We start from the raw sequence: 26,973 nt of genomic DNA, 5'->3' as shown, positions 1-26,973 counted from the left end.
TACCTATAATTGGTGCTATATTACTGATTAGTAATCAGGAAGTTTCGATCAACAGGATAAAAGAATACATTCTTCTTTTGTTTAGCAAAATTTTATGAAGAAAAAGAATTTCATCTTATCCTCTTACGTATTATAGATAGAAAAATTCAAATCTATAAAATAATAGAATAGAAATCGTGCATATTTCAATCTTTCCCGTGAGAACTCATATTGTAGTTCTACATTCCTTGCACTTATTATTCTATACTTATAATAAATAGATATTTATCATAAGATATCTTTATAACAGGTACAAATTTTAAATCGAGGTATCCATTCTATGACAACTTTTGATTTACCCTCTATTTTTGTGCCTTTAGTGGGCCTAGTTTTCCCGGCAAATTGCAATGGCTTCTTTATTTCTTCATGTTCAAAAAATAAGATTGTCTAGATTCCTATGAAGCAGACGCTTTTATATTTAACCATTTGATGAATTATTTCTAATGGTTCACATCATATAGTGCTAGTGATGAGAGTTACTTCGGAACAAAAAAGTAAAGTAAAATTATTTGGGTTATTCTCTCAATTCCAATAAAATGCAACTGGATCTAGTATGAACTGGCGCTCCAGAACGATATGGATAGAACTTAAACGGGGTCTCGAAAAACAAGTAATTTGTCTGGGCCTGTATCCTTCTTTTAGGTTCACTAGGGTTTTATTGGTTGGAACTTCTAGTTATCTGGTAGGAATCTGATATCCTTATTCCCGTCTCAGGAAATCCTCTTTTTTCCACAAGGCATCGTTATGTCTTTCTATGGGATCGCGGGTCTGTTCATTAGCTCCTATTTATGGTGCACAATTTCGTGGAATGTAGGTAGTGGTTATGACCGATTTGATCGAAAAGAAGGAATAGTGTGTATTTTTCGTTGGGGATTTCCTGGAATAAATCGTCGTATCTTCCTTCGATTCCTTATGAGAGTGTCCAGTCGATTAGATCGAAATTAAAAGGGTCTTTTTCCTCGTTCGTGTCCTTATATGGAAATCAGAGGTCGGGAGCCATTCCCTTGACTCGTACTGATGAGAATCTGAGTCCACGAGAAATTGAACAAAAAGCGACGGGAATTGGCCTATTTCTTGCGCGTACCAATTGAAGTTTTGAAATGAACTGCGAAGAATTAATGTTTTGTTAGCATGGGGGGAAGGAACAGAACTAAGGAATCTTCATTTTATATAACTCATGCTTCATAGAAATTTTCGATCGGATAGAGTCGACGAAAGGTGGTTTCCTTTAATTTACATATTTAAAATGCCAAAAGAACAATTCACTACCCTCACATATCTTGCATCTATTTTATTTTTACCCTGGTGGGTTTCTCTCTCATTTAATAAAAATCTGAATCCTGGGTTACAAATTGGTGGAATACTAGGCAACCCGAAATGTTTTTGAATGATATTAAATAAAAGAATCTCTAGAAAAATTAATAGAATTAGAAGAACTTTTCTTTTGGACGAAATTATAAAGGAGTACCCGGAGACACATATACAAAAGATCCGTATAGAAATCCACAAAGAAACGATACAATTGGTCAAGATCAATGTAGTTAATATCGGATATCGGTTCATCTCGGCCGGGACCGATACACTGGTACGGTTTTATAAGGGGATATTATCGTTGAAATATCGGTATAATATCGGTTCTAGATTTAGAGACTATAATTTATATTAAACATTTTCTCAAACATTTTCGGATAAGATATAATAGATAACATCAATTTTGTCAAAAAAACAAAAGAATAACTTTAGTAACTTGGTTCGAGAGCTACATGCACCTCTCTACCACCTGGAAGACATTCTTCGCCAAAATTACCCTTAAACTTTATAGAAAACGACCAATACCGTCTCATACCGGGAAATGTAGGAAAATTTCGTATCGAACCGATACGGCCGATATATCGGGCGAATATCGTATCCCCGAATCCTTCTTATCGTATCGTTCTGAGCCGATATCCGAAATATCCCCGATATATCGGCCGATACGGCCGATATTGACTACATTGGTCAAGATGCACAATGAAGGTCATCATTCATAGCATTTTGCACTTCTCGACAAATATAATCGTTTCGCTATTCTAAGTGGTTATTCTATTCTAGGTAATGAATAACTTCTCGTTCTTAATTCTTGGTGGTGAAATAATTCCTCTATAACTTAAGTGACACAATAAAGCTTTTTCTATTCTTTTAATAACTGATTTATGTATCGGATTCCATTCGCCTCATGGTTGGGAAACTAATGATTGGCTCCATCTCAAAGGATTTTGGATTTATCATAATGATCAAATTATATTTGGTCTTGTTTCCACTTTCCCAGTCATTCTAGATACACTTTTAAATATTGGATTTTCCGTTATTTAAATCGCGTATCTCCGTAACTTGTAGTGATTTATCATTCAATGAATGACTAAAGACTGATTCACCGATATTATCAAATCATAATTTTTTTTACTTTGTTTGTACATACACAAACAAAGCATTCAAAATCTTACTCACCTTTTATATTTATACCCATCCCAGAGACTCTTCATGTATTCCATTCCAGTAAAATTTTCCATACAATAGCAGAATCGTGGATAGGGACTATACTAGTAACCTACCTAATTTATTGTAGAAATTCTCGGGATCAATGATTGGACCATGCAAAAAAGAATATCTTTTCTCGGATAAAGGAGCAGATGGCTCGATCCCGAGAATTTCTACATAAAATCATTAGATTTGATAAAGCGCGGTTCGATTAGAAGAAGTTTATTCTGTAAATTATTTAGGATTCGGCTTACTTTCCCGTTGTGATATACTTCGTTGTGTAGGGTTCTCGTTCAAAATAAATCTTTTTTTGCATGAAGGCTAACCCAGTGGTTGGTCTTACTATAAAACTAATTTTATTACATTAATAAGTATTCCCGCCTTTTCGGACCCATTTCAAGTCAAGTACTAAAGACCGTATTCTAGATTCTTCTTTTAAGACTTCGAGCTTTAATTTCATAACCCGATTATTTTTGGGAGACGGGTTGCAGGTCGGGTAGTACAGACTAAAAAATGGTAAATTGGGGATAGAACCCTAGGATTGTTATATGTAAGGGTTTCTCTCAATTCAAGGCATTGAATAAAATCCATTAAGTCTAGAACACGGAAAAAAATAGAATAGGGCGATGCATTCAGTTTCCGTATCTAATCAATAGAAACATATCCTCTAACTGGATTGGATCTTAATGAAAAATAAACCAATACCCTTCGGTTTTATTATATGAATATTCATAAATATATAACATCCATATAGAATTCTTAATATTCTTAATAGTATCTTAATTTAATCTTACTAAAAATTTTCTATAAATTATAACTAAAAAAATTGTAATTCTTTTTCACTTTTTTTTAGAGAAAATCTGAGATAAGATAAAAACGATAAGTTTGTAATAAGAGCATATATGTCTCTAGCATACGAAATGGAATTGAAAGAAGTGAAAATAGGACTCCACTCGATGAACCTTGAAACAAGAATGACCCACAGCAAAAAACTGGGGAGTTCAATCAAAATTCATTGGTATTTCGACTAAACAGTTATAGCTTAATTCAAATTCCAGATCGAATCGAGGAATACGGTATATTTTTTCCACATTCATAGGAGTTGCATCTATGTTTCTGCTTTACGAATATGACATTTTCTGGGCATTTCTAATAATATCAAGTCTTATTCCTATTTTGGCTTTTTTCATTTCCGGGGTGTTTAGCCCCGACTCGCGAAGGACCGGAGCAACTTTCTAGTTATGAATCAGGCATAGAACCAATGGGCGACGCTTGGTTACAATTCCGAATTCGTTATTATATGTTTGCTTTGGTTTTTGTTGTTTTTTGATGTTGAAACGGTTTTTCTTTACCCATGGGCGATGAGTTTCGATGTATTGGGTGAATCCGTTTTTGTAGTAGCTTTAATTTTCGTGCTTATCCTAATTGTTGGTTTAGTTTATGCATGGCGAAAAGGAGCGTTGGAATGGTCTTAGTTCCTGAATATTCAGACAATAAAGAAGAAAAAATGACATTGAGACAGTTATGAATTCCATTGAGTTTCCGGTACTTGATCAAACAACCCAAAATTCAGTTATTTCAACTACATCAAATGATCTTTAAAATTGGTCAAGACTCTCCAGTTTATGGCCGCTTCTGTATGGTACCGATTGTGCTTTATTGAATTTGCTTCATTAATAAGCTCGCGCTTCGACTTTGATCGTTATGGCTTGGTACCAAGATCGAGTCCTAGGCAAGCGGACTTAATTTTAACAGCCGCACAGTAATAATGAAATGGCTCCCTCTTTAGTAAGATTATATGAGCAAATTCCTGAACCAAAATATGTAATTGCTATGGGAGCCTGCACTATTACAGGAGGGATGTTCAGTACTGATTCTTATAGTACTGTTCGAGGAGTTGATAAGCTAGTTCCTGTGGATATTTATTTTCCAGGTTTCCCTCCTAAACCGGAGGCAGTTATCGATGCTATAACAAAACTTCGTAAGAAGGTATCTCGAGAAATCTACGAAGATAGATTTGGGTCTCAACAAAATAATCGATGTTTACTACCACTCACAAGTTTTATGTTGGACGTAGCACGCATACTGGAAATTATGATAGGATTACTCTATCAATCGCGATCTACTTCAGAGATACCTTATGAAACAGATCCTGTTCGGATCAAGCAAACTGCACTATGGTAAGAGCAAACGCTAAATAATACAACCGTAGATAAAATTTAGACTTGGAAGATTGGCAGGGGCCGCCCGGACGCGTTCCCCCTCAGGAACAAATTATGACATAGACTCTCCCTCAGTGGGGAGATCTTAGGCGAGCGCCCTTCCAAAGTGCAATGGAAGTCACTAACCTAGGCCATGACCCTTCATGATCAGTCATAGACCCCGTCCAGGTAAGTATGATCCTTACGGAAAATGGATAGTTTTTTTTTTTTTAATATGTTGGTCTATAAGAACAAAGATCTTACTTGGACCTTGGTGGAGTGTTACCAAGAGCTTTTATTGGTGAATTTGGAACCACCGTTTCTAGAAGCAATGGTGAATTTGGACATTTTCAGATTGGAATACAGGTTCACATTGAAGGCCAAACCCGTGGCAAGAACACCAAATTCAAGAGCTAACTGCTCTGAGATTTGCGAAACTGGTCAAAGGGTCCAGGTTAGGGAACATAATTTTTATCTTAGTTTTGGTTGGGGTGTGCCAGGCCTATGCAGTAGTGCAACACAAAGGCGACGCGTGAGAACCCTAGCAGCAAGCTGCTGTGATGGGAACCCCCTTGAAAAAAATTAATTTAATATCGTGTGAGCCAATGGCTCACATATCAGATATTAAACTGATAAGAACAGATACTACACTTGATCTTAGCCAAAAGGCCGAGAAAGGTATGCTTGTTCAATTCTTAAGCTTCTTGCTTTATACAGTCTCGTTTCCGTTCTTCTGCTTTAACTAGTCTAGGTGGGACTAAAGTATTAGCTTACTCCGGCATAGGTATACGAGTCATGGGCAGGATACGAGTGTCTGAAAAGACTTCGATAACAATGTGCCAAACTCTGATGTAGTAGTAACTAACACCCAATCTGGAGTCACTTATATCTGAAAAGGCAAGACATTTTCAGATGGAGACAATTTCCTACCTTCCCGACTATGGGGTTGACGACGGTACTATAGTAGTGAAGACGAACGCAACATTTCCGCCACTTCTAAGGGACTTGGCAATGATAAGGGTGAAGATAACCGGTTAACCACGATATTCAAGATGATCGTTCACTACCTAGCTCAAGCTGTTGGTTTAGCAGATTTTGTTGGGATTTTCAAAAAGGTACAGTTGTTGACGAAGCTAATGTTCGTTAACTTGAAGTTGTCCAATAATTTTTCATCATCCAGTTGTTTGCTTTTGTGGAAAAGAAGTATGCAGAATGCAGTGATGGAACTAGACTTTCCGTTTGATGATTCGAAGGCTGTGTTTGTCGATGCATTATACTTCGGTTTGTCTGCAATGGCAAGGAGGTGATACAATTTTTAAAGCGAAGTTTTGGACTTTATACCGAGGTAAGGTAATGCTGGTATTTCAACAATGGATGATGTTGATTGGTTGAATCATTCAAGGCGATAGATATGCAACAGCGTGTTGTAGTGGTGTTGGCTAGGAAAAAGTATACCGAGTAACCAATTCTACCTATAACTTAATGGTTTACATAATACCTTTATCATGTTAATAGGAGTATTAACTTTAATTGGGATGAGTAACTAACTGTAAAACATAAGCCGAGCTTCTAATCTCAAAATATTTGATAGCTTTCCCATACCTTGTTCTTCAATCCAATAGGCCTTTGGCTAACCTATCGAAAAATCGATTTTAGAATTAAAACTTAATGAAGATTAAATTTATATTTTATTTCCAATATGAAACAAATTTTGTAAAATATGTTTTTATCTCAAAATTATTCAAATATTCAATATATATGCTTTATATGAGAGCTTTTAGTAATCCACATATAGATGAAAATCGCGTAGTACATATCATTGATATATATATATATTTTTTAAATCATACAGATATGCAAAACCTAATTAAGATCACTACTTGCAGGTAGTGTGTCTTAACATAACCAAGAGTATAACTTTTCTCGCAGATCACGAGGAGTATGCATACAGTTTGTCCCGTGATTCAATATTTTTTATGACCTAAGACGTATTTGGCTATCCAAAATTGTTTTTTCGTGACCCTAGCTAAGTCGTTCATGACTCAAGCTTGACGTGTCTTTTAAAACATGGTGTCTCAGTTAGGAAGTTAGGAGCAAAGATGATTGTGGGAAAGGTGAGGCCGTAATTTTAATAATGAGTCCTACTGGAGAGTACCTTGATGGATCATGGAGATATCATTTGGTAAAGATCAAACCAGATATCATTTGGCCTAAAAAGAAATTAACAACTAGAAATACGTGTGAGGTAGCATATTGTGATGCCCCGACTACTAGATGCGCAAAAGTTTCTCACTTCCCAAAGATATCCCACCTACTAATTAGGATATACACTTTTTTTCTGACGCCTAAAGTTTCGTATAGGCCACCCGAATAACTCTTGAGGAAGGTTAAGACTATAAACCTTCTATATGTAACCAGTAAAAATATTTATTGTGGGATTGATTCAACCTCCATATAATGCGGGATGAGAAATTCTCAAAGGAATTTATCGACTTTGGATGCATAAAGATGGAAAGAGAATAGAAGACCATGAGGGAAGCGTTATAAACTCATAAATGAGACTCTCATGACTGAAATCAGTTTTTTGTCCAGACGTTTTTTTTTTGTGGGAAGTATAAAAGAAGTGGAAATAGAATGTTAACAACTTTCGACACGATGTTGAATCTACCCATATCCGTACATCGGCTTCTTGTCTGGAAAACGTGGAATAAAGCACTACCGAGTCATCTCACGATCTAGAATCGGCAAATCCCTGGGGCGTAAAGAGAAAAACGGGGAATGAAGCATTATCAAGATGATCCTGAATTGTTTTCGCAAACCCGAGGCGTAAAATTAAAAGGGATATTTAAGTCATTTTAGTACTTGGACATCTCTACACTATAAACACAAAATAAAATTTGTCTAAAGAACAAAATTAGAAGAATCGAGAAAGATAGTGACTGATAGAGGGGGTGGGGTTTTTTTAAAAAAAATTAGAATAATCGAGAACAAAATTAGAACAAAATTAAAATTTGTCTAAACACAAAATAATCTCCTACTACTAAAAATATTCTCTCGCATTTTTAGGATGATTTTCTCTCATCTTTATGATGATTTTTTTTATCATCAGAGGACGATTATCTTTTTCATTCTAAATCCTTCAGTTAATTCATCTTTTTTTTCTTGGTGTGTTTGTTTCGACAGACCAAATCCCCCAAACAACTCATGGAAATATACAGGGATGCAAACACTAATAGAGTTAGGAAACATTCATTATCTATGAAACAACGAATTGAGTTCTGCTCCCGAAAAAACGAGGAGTTGGGGGCTTCGTAACTCGTCCAAGTACAAAAAGGAGACCTCAACCTTCTTGCATAAAGTCAGCATCGGTAGAATTGGAATGGTGAGCAATAGAGTTGGGGTATATTGAGATCTATAAAAAGATATTTTGTACAAAAAGAAAAGAAATATCACAAACCTTTTGATCCTGGATAGGAAAACAGGAAAAATTTGTGTGTAATTCATCCACAAAGAAGAAAGGACGGTTTTTTTTATCCGAGATCAAAAAAATACCGATTGTGCCCACTGAAATGAATTTTTTCCGCTTCATGCTCACCCACGGGGGTTTCTCGGAGCATGTGATAATTATTCTATTTCGATGGGCCAAACGACCGTCCGACTACAACTAACAAACAAGATTGAGGAAATGAAAACTATACAAATTTCTAGGGCTATAAGGACTCGAACCATAGACCTTCTCGGTAAAACAGATCCAACTTTTTATTATCGAAATGATTCGAACTGTTCCAAAGACCCAATATGCCTTTTTTTGCATTAGGCTCTTTCATCAACTGATATAAATATCAGATAGTCCGCCATACTTTTTCTCAACAAAAAGATAACGAGATGGCTCCACGGTGCTCTGATTCATTATTTAGATTATGATCCAGGAGCAATACCAAAGTGTTTCAAAGAAGAGTTACCTTGACGTAGGTCTGCCTCTGGCCTAGATTAACCTAAGTTAAATGGAGTCTCTATCGCTCTGCTCAAAGAGTCAAATATGAAACTTCATACACCTTAAAGTTCATAGTACGAAAAGATATTTTTTTGAGGTCCTTATACTCATTATGCCTAGCATTGAATGGGCTGTGTATTCACCTTATCAATTATCGAATCAATGATGGGTTCTTTTTGGAGCCTAAATTGGCACCCAAAGCGGACCGAACCAAATATTTGTCAGGCTATTGTTCCCTTGAATATATAGAGTAAGACACCGATTTATCAATAAGATCTTATAAGATCAATTTTGTTGATTGCATGATGGACTCCCCTGAAAAACATTGGCGCGCGTGTAAACGAGTTGCTCTACCAACTGAGCTATAGCCCTTGTGATAGATAGTTTATCATGGAAATAATTTCTTGTCAAGATGAATCTTCTATGATCCAACATGATAGCTTCTGATCTGTTTCCTGCCAAGAATTGGTATTGCTTAGAAATAAGATTGCATCTATAATTCATCGATATGACAAGCCCCTTTCTTTCTCTTTGTGATGATAAATGACCTACTTAACCCAGTGGTTAGAGTATTGCTTTCATACGGCGGGAGTCATTGGTTCAAATCCAATAGTAGGTAGAACTTATTAGATACCGGAGTAATTAGTATCTAATAAGTTTTTCTACCCACCCTCCCTTTTATTTTAGTTGCATAAGAAATGCCATTACAGTTGATTCGACTCAATCCGCAGAACCAAAATATGGTGTATAAACAGAATTTCCTTTTTTATTGGGGCGCACCTATTTTTTATGAAATTTCATTCATAGCCTCTACTCGCGTCCTAGCTCGTCTGACGGCTAAATTCGCTTCAATTGTTTGTCTCTTGCCCTCAGCCCGACTTAAGTTAGCTTCAGCTATTTCAAGAGCTTTCTGAGCTTCTTGTGGATCAATGTCACTACCCTTCTCCGCATCATTTACTAAGATGGTAATCTCATTATTGCCTACTCTAGCAAAACCACCCATCAGAGCGATTTTTAACCATTGGTCATTAAGGCGTAGTCTCAAAATACCTATATCTACAGCTGTGGCAATAGGGGCGTGATTTGGTAATACACCGATTTGGCCACTATTAGTAGATAAAACAATTTCTTTCACTTCTGAATCCCAAACAATTTGATTCGGGGTTAGTACACAAAGATTTAAGGTCATTTCTTCAATTTGCTCTCCACTTCTATGTTCACAGCCTTCGCGGTAGCTTCGTCGATGTTACCTACCAAATAAAAGGCCTGCTCAGGAAGACCATCTAATTCTCCGGAAAGGATCAATTGAAACCCCCTAATGGTTTCTGCTAGACCAACATATTTCCCTGGAGAGCCCGTAAATACTTCTGCTACGAAGAAGGGTTGTGATAAGAAACGCTCAATTTTTCGTGCTCTTGCTACGGTTAAACGATCCTCTTCAGATAATTCGTCCAACCCAAGGATAGCTATAATATCCTGAAGTTCTTTGTAACGTTGTGAAGTTTGCTTAACTCTTTGCGCAATTTCATAATGTTCTTCACCAACGATGCGAGGTTGGAGCATAGTTGACGTACTATCAAGAGGATCTACTGCTGGATAGATACCTTTTGAAGCTAGTCCTCTTGATAATACGGTAGTAGCATCTAAATGTGCAAATGTTGTGGCAGGGGCAGGGTCGGTCAAATCGTCCGCAGGTACATAAACTGCTTGAATAGAAGTTATAGACCCCTCTTTGGTAGAAGTAATTCTTTCTTGCAAAGTACCCATTTCTGTACTAAGGGTAGGTTGATAACCCACAGCAGAAGGCATTCTGCCTAATAAAGCAGATACTTCGGATCCTGCTTGGACAAATCGGAAAATATTGTCGATAAATAGAAGGACATCTTGTTCATTAACATCTCGAAATATTCTGCCATGGTTACGGTAGTCAAACCAACTCTCATACGAGCTCCCGGCGGTTCATTCATCTGACCATGACTAGAGCTACTTTTATTCTGCAGATTTTGTTCATTTACTCCAGGCTCTTTCATTTCCATGTAAAGATCATTCCCCTCACGATACGCTCACCCCTCATCCAAATACAGATACGCTCATGAGCTTTGGCGATGTTGTTGATCAATTCCATGATAAGGACTGTTTACCCACTCCAGCTCCCCCGAATAGTCCTATTTTCCCCCCACGTCGATAAGGAGCTAAAATCAACTACTTTGATCCCTGTTTCAAAAATAGATAATTTTGTATCTAATTGTATAAAGGCAGGCGCGGATCTATGAATAGGAGATGTTGTGCGAGTATCTACAGGACCTAAATTATCAACAGGCTCTCCAAGAACGTTGAAAATTCGTCCGAGAGTAGCCCCACCAACCGGAACACTTAGAGCAGCTCCCGTGTCAATAACCTCCATTCCTCTCTTCAGACCATCTGTAGCACTCATAGCTACAGCTCTCACTCGATTATTTCCTAATAATTGCTGTACCTCACAAGTGACATTAATTAGCTCGCCGTCAGTATTTCGGCCCTTAACTACCAAAGCGTTGTAAATATTAGGCATCTTACCCGGGGGAAAGGATACATCTAGCACCGGACCAATGATTTGAGCGACACGCCCCAGGTTTTTTCTTCAAGTGCGGAAACCCCGAGACCCGAAGGGGTAGGATTTGTTTTCATAATAATGATAAAGTGAAATATGTAGAAATTCTTTGCATTTTGTAAACCGAAAAAAAATGTCCGATAGCAAGCAGGTTGATCGGTTAATTCAATACAATAATAAATAGGAGTTAGTACTTGATTTCGTTGGTACCATTCAAGCGACTCCAATTCGATTGTTTACTCGTTCAATGAGTTAATTTTCAAGTTTCACAACCTAAAAAATGAGGTAGATGGATAAAAACCATGAGGGAGCGTTTCAGTTCTCTAGCATTATAGACAATCCCACCCATATTTTCTATGGAATTCGAACCTGAACTCTATTTATGATTCATTTTTTTTCACATTGGCCATTATTTCTTATTTCAGCATATATTTTTCCGCCTCTTCTCTACCTTTTTAGGGACGAATTCCGGATAGTTTTACATCTAGGATTTACATATACAACATATAGCACTGTCAAGAGTGAATTTCCTTTTTTTGATAAATTTAGATTAAAAAAAGTACGGGATTCGAAACTTGAAAAACAGGGATTGGGTTGCGCCATACATATGAAAGAGTATACAATAATGATGTTGATGTATTTGGCGAATCAAATACCGTGGTCTAACAACCAACCATTCTGATTAGTTGATAATATTTGTTGAGAGTTTTGTGAAAGATTCCTGTTAAAGGTTTCATTAACGGCTAATTCATGTCGAGTAGACCTTGTCGTTGTGAGAATTCTTAATTCATGCGTTGTAGGGAGGGACTTATGTCACCACAAACAGAGACTAAAGCAGGTGTTGGATTCAAAGCTGGTGTTAAAGATTACAAATTGACTTATTATACTCCTGACTATGAAACCAAGGATACTGATATCTTGGCAGCATTCCGAGTTACTCCTCAACCTGGAGTTCCACCTGAGGAAGCAGGGGCCGCGGTAGCTGCCGAATCTTCTACTGGTACATGGACAACTGTGTGGACCGATGGACTTACCAGCCTTGATCGTTACAAAGGAAGATGCTACGACATCGAGCCCGTTGCTGGAGAAGACAATCAATATATTTGTTATGTAGCTTATCCTTTAGACCTTTTTGAAGAAGGTTCTGTTACTAACATGTTTACTTCCATCGTGGGTAATGTATTTGGGTTCAAAGCGCTTCGTGCTCTACGTCTGGAGGATCTGCGAATTCCTGTTGCTTATGTTAAAACTTTCCAAGGACCACCTCACGGTATCCAAGTTGAAAGAGATAAATTGAATAAGTATGGTCGTCCCCTATTGGGATGTACTATTAAACCAAAATTGGGGTTATCTGCTAAGAACTACGGTAGGGCGGTTTATGAATGTCTACGTGGTGGACTTGATTTTACCAAGGATGATGAAACGTGAACTCACAACCCTTTATGCGTTGGAGAGACCGTTTCTTATTTTGTGCCGAAGCAATTTATAAATCACAGGCCGAAACAGGTGAAATCAAAGGACATTACTTGAATGCTACTGCAGGTACATGCGAAGAAATGATGAAAAGGGCTGTATTTGCCAGAGAATTGGGAGTTCCTATTGTAATGCATGACTACTTAACGGGTGGATTCACTGCAAATACTAGCTTGGCTCATTATTGCCGAGATAATGGCTTACTTCTTCACATCCATCCACCGCGCAATTGATAGACAGAAGAATCATGGTATCCACTTCCGTGTACTAGCGAAAGCATTACGTACTGGTGGAGATCATATTCACTCTGGTACCGTAGTAGGTAAACTGGAAGGGGAAAGAGAAATAACCTTGGGCTTTGTTGATTTACTACGTGATGATTATATTGAAAAAGACCGAAGTCGTGGTATTTATTTCACCCAAGATTGGGTATCTCTACCGGGTGTTCTGCCTGTGGCTTCAGGTGGTATTCACGTTTGGCATATGCCTGCTCTGACCGAGATCTTTGGAGATGACTCTGTACTACAGTTCGGTGGAGGAACTTTAGGACACCCTTGGGGTAATGCACCGGGTGCTGTAGCAAATCGAGTAGCCCTAGAAGCGTGTGTACAAGCGCGTAATGAGGGACGTGATCTTGCTCGTCAAGGTAATGACATTATCCGTGAAGCTTGCAAATGGAGCCCTGAGCTAGCAGCTGCTTGTGAAGTATGGAAGGAAATCAAATTCGAATTTGAAGCAATGGATACTTTGTAATCCAGTAATTACCATTCGTTCCTTTAATTGAATTGCAATTAAACTCGGCCCAATCTTTTACTAAAAAAGGATTGAGCCGAATAACGAATAAGGTTCCTATTTCATTTTCCAGGCATATATACATACTGGATTTCGGTATACAAAATATTAAATACAAGATCTAAGACTCAACAATTCAAATCCTTCTGTTGTTGGATCCATAATTAATCCTATGGATCCTTGAGATGGGATTAGTAGAATATTTTCTATACCCCTTAATCCGGACTATGGTCGAATCGAGCCAATGGTCACAACGCTTTATCCCCGTCCCGTATATTGCCCTTTTCCTTCCGCATTGCAATAGAAACTTATTATTCTCCAAAAAAGAATTCTTCCTAGGAGAGAACAAATCTTTTCGATTAGAATTTGTACACGGCACGGGATAACCCTCGCTTTCTATTCTAATTGAAGAAAGGGTTCCATCATATAGATTGATAGTGAAGTGATATCCAGATTCCCACAAAAAAAGAATCCTTTTTTTCAAGACTCATCCGTGATTAGTTAATTATTCTATTGGATCTATATGCTTATTCCGAGAGGATATATTCAAATTATTATTCATCGAATGACTATTCATCTATTGTATTTACATTCAAATAGGGGGGCAGACAAGCTCTATGGAAAAAAGGTGGTTCCATTCGATGTTGTTTAACGAGGAATTAAAACATAGGTCTGGGCTAAGTAAATCAATGGATAGTCTTGGTCCTATTGAAAATACCAGTGGAAGTGAAGATCCCGTTATATATGATAGGGATAAAAATATTGATAGTGGGGACGATAGTGATAATTCCAGTGCTAATAATATGGATACTTTTTTCGATGTCAGGGACATTCGGAGTTTGATCTCTGATGACATCTTTTTAGTTAGGGATCGTAATGGTAACAGTTATTCGATATATTTTAATATTGAAAATTTTATTTTCGAGATTGACAACGATCGCTCTTTTATGAATGAACTAGAAAGTTCCTTTTATAGTTATCTGAATAATGGTTCTCAAAGCGACAATCACTACTACGATCGTTATATGTATGATACTCAATATAGTTGGAATAATCACATTTTTAATTGCATTGATAGTTATCTTCGTTCTGAAATCAGTATTGATAATTACATTTCAGGCGATAGTTACAATTACAGCGACAGTTACATGTATAGTTACATTTGTAATGAAAGTGTAAATAGTAGTGACAACGAGAGTTCCAGTATACGAATTAGCACAAATAGAAGTGATTTCAATATGAGAAGAAGATATAATGATCTCGATATAAATAAAAAATACATTTGTGGGTTCAATGCGAGAGTTGTTATGGGTTAAATTATAAGAAATTTTTTAAGTCAAAACTCAATGTTTGTGAACAATGCGGATATCATTTGAAAATGAGCAGTTCAGATAGAATCGAGCTTTCGGTTGATCCGGGCACTTGGGATCCTATGAATGAAGACATGGTTTCTATGGACCCCATTGAATTTCATTCAGAAGAGGAACCTTATAAAGATCGTATCGATTCTTATCAAAGAAAAACAGGGTTAACCGAGGCTATTCAAACAGGCATAGGTCAACTAAATGGTATTCCCATAGCTATTGGGGTTATGGATTTTCAGTTCATGGGGGGCAGTATGGGATCCGTAGTAGGCGAGAAAATTACCCGTTTGATCGAGCATGCGACTCGTAAAGCTCTACCTCTTATTATAGTTTGTGCTTCGGGAGGAGCGCGCATGCAAGAAGGAAGTTTGAGCTTGATGCAAATGGCTAAAATATCTTCCGCTTCATATAATTATCAATCAAATAAAAAGTTATTCTATGTATCAATCCTTACATCTCCTACAACCGGTGGGGTGACTGCAAGTTTTGGTATGTTGGGAGATATCATTATTGCCGAGCCTAATGCCTACATTGCATTTGCGGGTAAAAGAGTAATTGAACAAACATTGAATAAGACAGTACCTGATGGTTCCCAGGCGGCTGAGTATTTATTCCACAAGGGCTTATTGGACTCAATCGTACCACGTAATCCTTTAAAAAGTGTTCTGGGTGAGTTATTTCAGCTTCACGGTTTCTTTCCCTTAAATCAAAATTCAATCAAGTAGAGCATTCAATTCAGTTATTTTATTTGCGGCAAAGAAGTTTTTTAGTTATTGGTAAAGAAAAAAAAAGAGTTCGTTTTCATTACGGGCATAAGATCTATTTATATTGTAAAAAGAATCAGAAGTTTCGGATACTTACTTTTTTTTTTTCCTCCAGATATGTATTTTATACCTATAATTGGTGCTATATTACTGATTAGTAATCAGGAAGTTTCGATCAACAGGATAAAAGAATACATTCTTCTTTTGTTTTAGCAAAATTTTATGAAGAAAAAGAATTTCATCTTATCCTCTTACGTATTATAGATATAGAAAAATTCAAATCTATAAAATAATAGAATAGAAATCGTGCATATTTCAATATTTCCCGTGAGAACTCATATTTAGTTCTACATTCCTTGCACTTATTATTCTATACTTATAATAAATAGATATATTTATCATAAGATATCTTTATAACAGGTACAAATTTTAAATCGAGGTATCCATTCTATGACAACTTTTGATTTACCCTCTATTTTTGTGCCTTTAGTGGGCCTAGTTTTCCCGGCAATTGCAATGGCTTCTTTATTTCTTCATGTTCAAAAAAATAAGATTGTCTAGATTCCTATGAAGCAGACGCTTTTATATTTAACCAATTTGATGAATTATTTCTAATGGTTCACATCATAATAGTGCTAGTTGATGAGAGTTACTTCGGGAACAAAAAAGTAAAGTAAAATTCATTTGGGTTATTCTCTCAATTCCAATAAAATGCAACTGGATCTAGTATGAACTGGCGCTCAGAACGTATATGGATAGAACTTATAACGGGGTCTCGAAAAACAAGTAATTTCTGCTGGGCCTGTATCCTTCTTTTAGGTTCACTAGGGTTCTTATTGGTTGGAACTTCTAGTTATCTTGGTAGGAATCTGATATCCTTATTCCCGTCTCAGGAAATCCTCTTTTTTCCACAAGGCATCGTTATGTCTTTCTATGGGATCGCGGGTCTGTTCATTAGCTCCTATTTATGGTGCACAATTTCGTGGAATGTAGGTAGTGGTTATGACCGATTTGATCGAAAAGAAGGAATAGTGTGTATTTTTCGTTGGGGATTTCCTGGAATAAATCGTCGTATCTTCCTTCGATTCCTTATGAGAGATGTCCAGTCGATTAGAATCGAAATTAAAGAGGGTCTTTTTCCTCGTCGTGTCCTTTATATGGAAATCAGAGGTCAGGGAGCCATTCCCTTGACTCGTACTGATGAGAATCTGACTCCACGAGAAATTGAACAAAAAGCGGCGGAATTGGCCTATTTCTTGCGCGTACCAATTGAAGTATTTTGAAATGAACTGCGAAGAATTAATGTTTTGTTAGCATGGGGGGAAGGAACAGAACTAAGGAATCTTCATTTTATAGAACTCATGCTTCATAGAAATTTTCGATCGGATAGAGTCGACGAAAGAGGTGGTTTCCTTAGTAATTTACATATTTAAAATGCCACAAAAGAAAACATTCACTACCCTCACATATCTTGCATCTATTTTATTTTTACCCTGGTGGGTTTCTCTCTCATTTAATAAAAATCTGGAATCCTGGGTTACAAATTGGTGGAATACTAGGCAACCCGAAATGTTTTTGAATGATATTAAAGAAAAAATCTTCTAGAAAAATTCATAGAATTAGAAGAACTTTTCTTTTTGGACGAAATTATAAAGGAGTACCCGGAGACACATATACAAAAGCTCCGTATAGAAATCCACAAAGAAACGATACAATTGGTCAAGATGCACAATGAAGGTCATATTCATAGCATTTTGCACTTCTCGACAAATATAATCTGTTTCGCTATTCTAAGTGGTTATTCTATTCTAGGTAATGAAGAACTTCTCGTTCTTAATTCTTGGGTGAAAGAATTCCTCTATAACTTAAGTGACACAATAAAAGCTTTTTCTATTCTTTTATTAACTGATTTATGTATCGGATTCCATTCGCCTCATGGTTGGGAACTAATGATTGGCTCTATCTCCAAGGATTTTGGATTTTATCATAATGATCAAATTATATCTGGTCTTGTTTCCACTTTCCCAGTCATTCTAGATACACTTTTAAAATATTGGATTTTCCGTTATTTAAATCGCGTATCTCCGTCACTTGTAGTGATTTATCATTCAATGAATGACTAAAGACTGATTCACCGATATTAATCAAATCATAATTTTTTTACTTTGTTTGTACAACACAAACAAGCATTCAAAATCTTACTCACCTTTTATATTTATACCCATCCCAGAGACTCTTCCTGTATTCCATTCCAGTAAAATTATTCCATTACAATAGCAGAATCGTGGATAGGGAACTATACTAGTAACCTACCTAATTTATTGTAGAAATTCTCGGGATCAATGATTGGACCATGCAAAAAAAAATATCTTTTCTCGGATAAAGGAGCAGATGGCTCGATCCCGAGAATTTCTACAATAAATATCATTAGATTTGATAAAGCGCGATTCGATTAGAAGAAGTTTATTCTGTAAATTATTTAGGATTCGGCTTACTTTCCCATTGTGATATACTTCGTTGTGTAGGGTTCTCGTTCAAAATAAATCTTTTTTTGCATGAAGGCTAACCCAGTGGTTGGTCTTACTTTAAAACTAATTTTTATTACATTAATAAGTATTCCCGCCTTTTCGGACCCATTTCAAGTCAAGTACTAAAGACCGATATTCTAGATTCTTCTTTTAAGACTTCGAGCTTTAATTTCATAACCCGATTCTTTTTTGGGGAGACGGGTTGCACGTCGAGGTAGTACAGACTAAAAAATGGTAAATTGGGGATAGAACCCTAGGATTGTTATATGTAAGGGTTTCTCTCAATTCAAGGCATTGAATAAAATCCATTAAGTCTAGAACAAGGAAAAAATAGAATAGGGCGATGCATTCAGTTTCCGTATCTAATCAATAGAAACAAGAATCCTCTAACTGGATTGGATCTTAATGAAAAAAATAAACCAATACCCTTCGGCTTTATTATATGAATATTCATAAAATATATAACATCCATATAGAATTCTTAATATTCTTAATAGTATCTTAATTTAATCTTAATAAAAATTTTCTATAAATTATAACTAAAAAAATATGTAATTCTTTTTTCTCTTTTTTTTAGAGAAAATCCGAGACAAGATAAAAACGATAAGTTTGTAATAAGAGCATAATATGTCTCTAGCATATCGAAATGGAATTGAAAGAAGTGAAAATAGGACTCCACTCGATGAACCTTGAAACAAGAATGACCCACAGCAAAAAAAACTGGGGAGTTCAATCAAAATTCATTGGTATTTCGACTAGACAGTTATAGCTTAATTCAAATTCCAGATCGAATCGAGGAATACGGTATATATTTTTTCCACATTCATAGGAGTGCATCTACGTTTCTGCTTTACGAATATGACATTTTCTGGGCATTTCTAATAATATCAAGTCTTATTCCTATTTTGGCTTTTTTCATTTCGGGGGTTTTAGCCCCGACTCTCGAAGGACCAGAGAAACTTTCTAGTTATGAATCAGGCATAGAACCAATGGGCGACGCTTGTTTACAATTCCGAATTCGTTATTATATGTTTGCTTTGGTTTTTGTTGTTTTTGATGTTGAAACGGTTTTTCTTTACCCATGGGCGATGAGTTTAGATGTATTGGGTGTATCCGTTTTTACAGAAGCTTTAATTTTCGTGGTTATCCTAATTGTTGGTTTAGTTTATGCATGGCGAAAAGGAGCGTTGGAATGGTCTTAGCTCCTGAATATTCAGACAATAAAGAAGAAAAAAATGACATTGAGACAGTTATGAATTCCATTGAGTTTCCGGTACTTGATCAAACAACCCAAAATTTAGTTATTTCAACTACATCAAATGATATTTCAAATTGGTCAAGACTCTCCAGTTTATGGACGCTTCTGTATGGTACCGATTGTTGCTTTATTGAATTTGCTTCATTAATAAGCTCGCGCTTCGACTTTGATCATTATGGCTTGGTACCAAGATCGAGTCCTAGGCAAGCGGACTTAATTTTAACAGCCGGCATTGCTATGGGAGCCTGCACTATTACATGAGGGATGTTCAGTACTGATTCTTATAGTACTATTCGAGGAGTTGATAAGCTAATTCTTGTGGATGTTTATTTGCCAGGTTTCCCTCCTAAACCGGAGGAAGTTATCGATGCTATAACAAAACTTCGTAAGAAGGTATCTCGAGAAATCTACCAAGATAGATTTGGGTCTCAACAAAATAATCGATGTTTTACTACAACTCACAAGTATTATGTTGGACGTAGCACGCATACTGGAAATTATGATCAAGGATTACTCTATCAATCACGATCTACTTCAGAGATACCTTATGAAACATTTTTAAAATACCAAAGTTCAGTATCTTCCCATGAATTAGTGAATTAGGGATACTGCTTTTCTTTTGTGCAGAAGAATAGCAAATGCCCTTCACTTCAATTTCCAAAATTTCGTCGTAAACGTGAACTACTTATACAAATGAAAATCCGGGAGAGATTAAAAAAATGCAGGGTCGTTTGTCTGCTTGGCTAGTCAAGCATGGGTTAGTTCATAGATTTTTAGGCTTCAATTACCAAGGATTCGAAACTTTACAAATAAAGCCCGAGGATTGGCATTCCATTGCTGTCATGTCATATGTATATGGTTACAATTATCTACGCTCTCAGTGTGCCTATGATGTAGCACCAGGCGGACTCTTAGCTAGTGTGTATCATCTTACGAGAATAGAGTATGGTGTAGATCAGCCAGAGGAGGTATGCATAAAAGTATTTGCCCCAAGGATAAATCCTAGAATTCCATCTGTTTTTTGGATTTGGAAAAGTGCGGATTTCCAAGAACGGGAATCTTATGATATGTTGGGAATCTCTTAAAACAGATGACAGAAGGATACTGAACTTTGGTACCTGCTCTTCTTGGTACCTCTGGTGATACGACATAAATCACCAGAGGTACCAAGAAGAGCAGGTTTGAGATCGAAATTTCCTTCTGCGACATCGATCTTTAAAACCGCCAAATCATACGTGGGATCAAAACCAACAAGTTTGCCTTCCTTGGAGAACTTTTCCCTGTGTGCATTTTCAAGAAATACCTTGCAACGCTGAAGTCCAGTCGTATCAGTTGCCAACTTAGCTATGACATGATAATTGGTCACTTTGTGTCCACTTTTATCCCATATGAAACCAGAACCAGTCCCTTCGACTTTCGCAGTTTCCTCTTCTTCTTTCGTAAGAACTTCTTCATTATTGTGCTTCTGCCTGACAGGTCTTAGCTAATTCAAGGTCCTTAATAAAACCACCGAAGCAGAAGCCTCTTCGAATACCTGAACGACTCGTTCTCTTGGCACTGAGGTGTTTCTTCTTCTACTCGAGCATTTGCCAACTGAAAAGACGCCAAATGTAGAAAAGAGATTAAAATTGAGAGGAAGTAGCTAATATTGAAGAATTCCGCCTTGTGAGGAACATCTCTGTGAGTGTTCACAGAAGAAGAAAAGAAATGTTTGCTGAGATTATTATTGCGGATTTAGAGATCAAGTGATGATGAATGGAACCCAACACCACCACATCGGTCTATTAGAGTAAACACCACCTCCACTAGTCTTATTGACTGTAAAATTTCTTGGATGTGGCCTTTTCATATCTTATCTTCAAGCCACATGCATGAGTCAATTGTGTGGCCATATTTAAAGTGCTATTGAGTCCCCCTCCTATCTTAAGTGCCTTTAACAACACAAGGGCTGATGATCACCTGCTATCCAAACGAATTCACCTTATTAGAATAGTAGCCTTCAATTTGATTTTGGGCAGCCATGTTTTAACAGAAGGGATTGTTTACAGGCCATAACGGAAAATTATCAAAAATAAAATAAAATTGGGGAACTACAGTCGGAAGTTTTTTTTTTTTTTTTCTTGCGAAGAAAATTGATGATTAAGATAATGCAATTCCATATTTTTCAGAGAAACTTATTGTCCAACACATTCTGACGAGATCATCAAGTGTTGCAGATCAAGCTCAAATAACAGATCCTGTTCGGATCAAGCAAACTGCACTATGGTAAGAGCAAACGCTAAATAATACAACCGTAGATAAAATTTAGACTTGGAAGATTGGCAGGGGCCGCGCGGACGCGTTCCCCCTCAGGAACAAATTATGACGTGGACTCTCCCTCAGTGGGGAGATCTTAGGCGAGCGCCCTTCCAAAGTGCAATGGAAGTCACTAACCTAGGCCATGACCCTTCATGATCAGTCATAGACCCCGTCCAGGTAAGTATGATTCCTAGTAGCATTACAAGCTTGTCTTATAGGCTTCTTTTCCTCATCTTTTCTATGTTCTAATTAATGTGGGATTATTATTATCTTCATTCTGCAATAACTCCAAGCGTTGGGAGAGGTTGGGCTATGTATATTGTAGACCTATAATCTTCTTGCAAAACAGTGCGCCTTTGGTGGGCTATAAGAACAAAGATCTTACTTGGACCTTGGTGGAGTGTTACCAAGAGCTTTTATTGGTGAATTTGGAACCACCGTTTCTAGAAGCAATGGTGAATTTGGACATTTTCAGATTGGATTTCCCAAAGTGATACAGGTTCACATTGAAGGCCTAACCCGTGGCAAGAACACCAAATTCAAGAGCTAACTGCTCTGAGATTTGCGGAACTGGTCAAAGGGTCCAGGTTAGGGAACATAATTTTTATCTTAGTTTTGGTTGGGGTGTGCCAGGCCTATGCAGTAGTGCAACACAAAGGCGACGCGTGAGAACCCTAGCAGCAAGCTGCTGTGATGGGAACTCCCCTTGAAAAAAATTAATTTAATATCGTGTGAGCCGATGGTTCATATCAGATATTAAACTGATAAGAACAGATACTACACTTGATCTTAGCCAAAAGGCCGAGAAAGGTATGCTTGTTCAATCTTAAGCTTCTTGCTTTATACAGTCTCGTTTCCGTTCTTCTGCTTTAACTAGTCTAGGTGGGACTAAAGTATTAGCTTACTCCGGCTTAGGTATACGAGTCATGGGCAGGATACGAGTGTCTGAAAAGACTTCGATAACAATGTGCCAAACTCTGATGTAGTAGTAACTAACACCCAATCTGGAGTCACTTATATCTGAAAAGGCAAGACATTTTCAGATGGAGACAATTTCCTACCTTCCCGACTATGGGGTTGACGACGGTACTATAGTAGTGAAGAAGAACGCAACATTTCCGCCACTTCTAAGGTACTTGGCAATGATAAGGGTGAAGATAACCGGTTAACCACGATATTCAAGATGATCGTTCACTACCTAGCTCAAGCTGTTGGTTTAGCAGATTTTGTTGGGATTTTCAAAAAGGTACAGTTGTTGACGAAGCTAATGTTCGTTAACATGAAGTTGTCCAATAATTTTTCATCATCCAGTTGTTTGCTTTTGTGGAAAAGAAGTATGCAGAATGCAATGATGGAACTAGACTTTCCGTTTGATGATTCGAAGGCTGTGTTTGTCGGTGCATTATACTTCGGTTTGTCTGCAATGGCAAGGAGGTGATACAATTTTTAAAGCGAAGTTTTGGACTTTATACCGAGGTAAGGTAATGCTGGTATTTCAACAATGGATGATGTTGATTGGTTGAATCATTCAAGGCGATAGATATGCAACAGCGTGTTGTAGTGGTGTTGGCTAGGAAAAAGTATACCGAGTAACCAATTCTACCTATAACTTAATGGTTTACATAATACCTTTATCATGTTAACAGGAGTATTATAACGGTCCAGTAATGTGTTTAAGAAAGACAATTTCTTTAAACAATTCATCATCAATTAGGTGTTCAATTTCTGGATTTATTATCCCTTCGTGGATACTCAAAATTCATGATTTCTTTTCCCTTTGCATACATTCCTTTCCTTGGTCTTCGCTGGGAAACTAAGACAATAAACTAAAGCAATGGAGAGACAATCCTTAACCTTCTAAGTCTCACAATCATAAATATTCAACTTCTATTGTGGAACCATTATTAATGAATTCTTCCTTTATAGAATACTCACATTCAATAAAATTGAAGGCTGAAAACCAAATTAACTTTAATTGGGATGAGTAACTAACTGTAAAACATAAGCCGAGCTTCTAATCTCAAAAGATTTGATAGCTTTCCCATACCTTGTTCTTCAATCCAATAGGCCTTTGGCTAACCTATCGAAAAATCGATTTTAGAATTAAAACTTAATGAAGATTAAATTTATATTTTATTTCCAATATGAAACAAATTTTGTAAAATATGTTTTTATCTCAAAATTATTCAAATATTCAATATATATGCTTTATATGAGAGCTTTTAGTAATCCACATATAGATGAAAATCGCGTAGTACATATCACTGATATATATATATTTTTTAAATCATACAGATATGCAAAACCTAACTAAGATCACTACTTGCAGGTAGTGTGTCTTAACATAACCAAGAGTATAACTTTTCTCGCAGATCACGAGGAGTATGCATACAGTTTGTCCCGTGATTCAATATTTTTTTATGACCTTAGACGTATTTGGCTATCCAAAATTGTTTTTTCGTGACCAAAATCTATCCGTGACCCTAGCTAAGTCGTTCATGACTCAAGCTTGACGTGTCTTTTAACACATGGTGTCTCAGTTAGGAAGTTAGGAGCAAAGATGATTGTGGGAAAGGTGAGGCCGTAATTTTAATAATGAGTCCTACTGGAGAGTACCTTGATGGATCATGGAGATATCATTTGGTAAAGATCAAACCAGATATCATTTGGCCTAAAAAGAAATTAACAACTAGAAATACGTGTGAGGTAGCATATTGTGATGCCCCGACTACTAGATACGCAAAAGTTTCTCACTTCCCAAAGATATCCCACCTACTAATTAGGATATACACTTTTTTTCAGACGCCTAAAGTTTCGTATAGGCCACCCGAATAACTCTTGAGGAAGGTTAAGACTATAAACCTTCTATATGTAACCAGTAAAAATATTTATTGTGGGATTGACTCAACCTCCATATAATGCGGGATGATAAATTCTCAAAGGAATTTATCGACTTTGGATGCATAAAGATGGAAAGAGAATAGAAGACCATGAGGGAAGCGTTATAAACTCATAAATGAGACTCTCATGATTTGGTGGGAAGTATAAAAGAAGTTGAAATAGAACGTTAACGACTTTCGACACGATGTTGAATCTACCCATAACCGTACATCGGCTTCTTGTCTGGAAAACGTGGAATAAAGCACTACCGAGTCATCTCACGATCTAGAATCGGCAAATCCCTGGGGCGTAAAGAGAAAAACGGGGAATGAAGCGTTATCAAGATGATCCTGAATTGTTTTCGCAAACCCGAGGCGTAAAATTAAAAGGGATATTTAAGTCATTTTAGTACTTGGACATCTCTACAGTATAAACACAAAATAAAATTTTTCTAAAGAACAAAATTAGAATAATCGAGAAAGATAGTGACTGATAGAGGGGGTGGGGTTTTTTTTAAAAAAATTAGAACAATCGAGAACAAAATTAGAACAAAATTAAAATTTGTCTAAACACAAATAATCTCCTACTACTAAAAATATTCTCTCTCATTTTTAGGATGATTTTCTCTCATCTTTATGATGATTTTTTTTATCATCAGAGGACGATTATCTTTTTCATTCTAAATCCTTCAGTTAATTCATCTTTTTTTTCTTGGTGTGTTTGTTTCGACAGACCAAATCCCCCAAAAACTCATGGAAATATACAGGGATGCAAACTAATAGAGTTAGGAAACATTCATTATCTATGAAACAACGAATTGAGTTCTGCTCCCGAAAAAACGAGGAGTTGGGGGCTTCGTAACTCGTCCAAGTACAAAAAGGAGACCTCAACCTTCTTGCATAAAGTCAGCATCGGTAGAATTGGAATGGTGAGCAATTGGGTTGGGGTATATTGAGATCTATAAAAAGATATTTTGTACAAAAAGAAAAGAAATATCACAAACCTTTTGATCCTGGATAGGAAAATAGGAAAAATTTGTGTGTAATTCATCCACAAAGAAGAAAGGACGGTTTTTTTTATCCGAGATCAAAAAAATACCGATTGGGCCCACTGAAATGTTTTTCCGCTTCATGCTCACCCACGGGGGTTGCTCGGAGCATGTGATGATTATTCTATTTCGATGGGCCAAACGACGTCCGACTACAACCAACAAACAAGATTGAGGAAATGAAAACTATACAAATTTCTAGGGCTATACGGACTCGAACCATAGACCTTCTCGGTAAAACAGATCCAACTTTTTATTATCGAAATGATTCGAACTGTTCCAAAGACCCAACATGCATTTTTTTTGCATTGGGCTCTTTCATCAACTGATATAAATATCAGATAGTCCGCCATACTTTTTCTTAACAAAAAGATCACGAGATGGCTCCACGTGCTCTGATTCATTATTTAGATTATGATCCAGGAACAATACCAAAGTGTTTCAAAGAAGAGTTACCTTGACGTAGGTCTGCCTCTGGCCTAGATTAACCTAAGTTAAATGGAGTCTCTATCGCTCTGCTCAAAGAGTCAAATATGAAACTTCATACACCTTAAAGTTCATAGTACGAAAAGATATTTTTCTGAGGTCCTTATACCCATTATGCCTAGCATTGAATGGGCTGTGTATTCACCTTATCAATTATCAAATCAATGATGGGTTCTTTTTGGAGCCTAAATTGGCACCCAAAGCGGACCGAACCAAATATTTGTCAGGCTATTGTTCCCTCGAATATATAGAGTAAAACACTGATTTATAAATAAGATCAATTTTGTTGATTAAGATCAATTTTGTTGATTGCATGATGGACTCCCCTGAAAAACATTGGCGCGCGTGTAAACGAGTTGCTCTACCAACTGAGTTATAGCCCTTGTGATAGATAGTTTATCATGGAAATAATTTCTTGTCAAGATGAATCTTCAATGATCCAACATGATAGCTTCTGATCTGTTTCCTACCAAGAATTGGTATTGCTTAGAAATAAGATTGCATCTATAATTCATCGATATGACAAGCCCCTTTCTTTCTCTTTGTGATGATAAATGACCTACTTAACCCAGTGGTTAGAGTATTGCTTTCATACGGCGGGAGTCATTGGTTCAAATCCAATAGTAGGTAGAACTTATTAGATACCGGAGTAATTAGTATCTAATAAGTTTTTCTACCCACCCTCCCTTTTATTTTAGTTGCATAAGAAATGCCATTACAGTTGATTCGGCTCAATCCGCA

At 36.8% G+C, this 26,973-nt stretch overlaps 1 protein-coding gene and 4 non-coding genes across 5 annotated transcripts; 1 reads left to right on the top strand and 4 right to left on the bottom strand.

The window, feature by feature from the left end:
• Positions 1-4,792: 4,792 nt before the first annotated feature.
• LOC113284977 lies at positions 4,793-4,954 on the bottom strand. The gene has a single exon (XR_003328498.1). It is a non-coding gene; the product is annotated as a U1 spliceosomal RNA (small nuclear RNA).
• A 289-nt stretch (positions 4,955-5,243) lies between these two features.
• Positions 5,244-5,439, bottom strand: LOC113284662. Its single transcript, XR_003328302.1, has one exon. It is a non-coding gene; the product is annotated as a U2 spliceosomal RNA (small nuclear RNA).
• A 6,531-nt stretch (positions 5,440-11,970) lies between these two features.
• On the top strand, positions 11,971-12,929 carry LOC113284130 (ribulose bisphosphate carboxylase large chain). Its single transcript, XM_026533547.1, has one exon. It carries the CDS (start codon positions 12,131-12,133, stop codon positions 12,767-12,769), a length of 639 nt encoding a protein of 212 aa, XP_026389332.1. The 5' UTR covers positions 11,971-12,130; the 3' UTR covers positions 12,770-12,929.
• Positions 12,930-21,841: 8,912 nt separating this feature from the next.
• Positions 21,842-22,003, bottom strand: LOC113284923. The gene has a single exon (XR_003328451.1). It is a non-coding gene; the product is annotated as a U1 spliceosomal RNA (small nuclear RNA).
• A 434-nt stretch (positions 22,004-22,437) lies between these two features.
• Positions 22,438-22,632, bottom strand: LOC113284678. The gene has a single exon (XR_003328317.1). It is a non-coding gene; the product is annotated as a U2 spliceosomal RNA (small nuclear RNA).
• Between the last annotated feature and the right edge of the window lie 4,341 nt (positions 22,633-26,973).

Source organism: Papaver somniferum, chromosome 5 (assembly GCF_003573695.1).
Source record: "Papaver somniferum cultivar HN1 chromosome 5, ASM357369v1, whole genome shotgun sequence".
NCBI classification, from domain to species: domain Eukaryota; kingdom Viridiplantae; phylum Streptophyta; class Magnoliopsida; order Ranunculales; family Papaveraceae; genus Papaver; species Papaver somniferum.
This window is presented reverse-complemented; position numbering and strand designations above follow the sequence as displayed.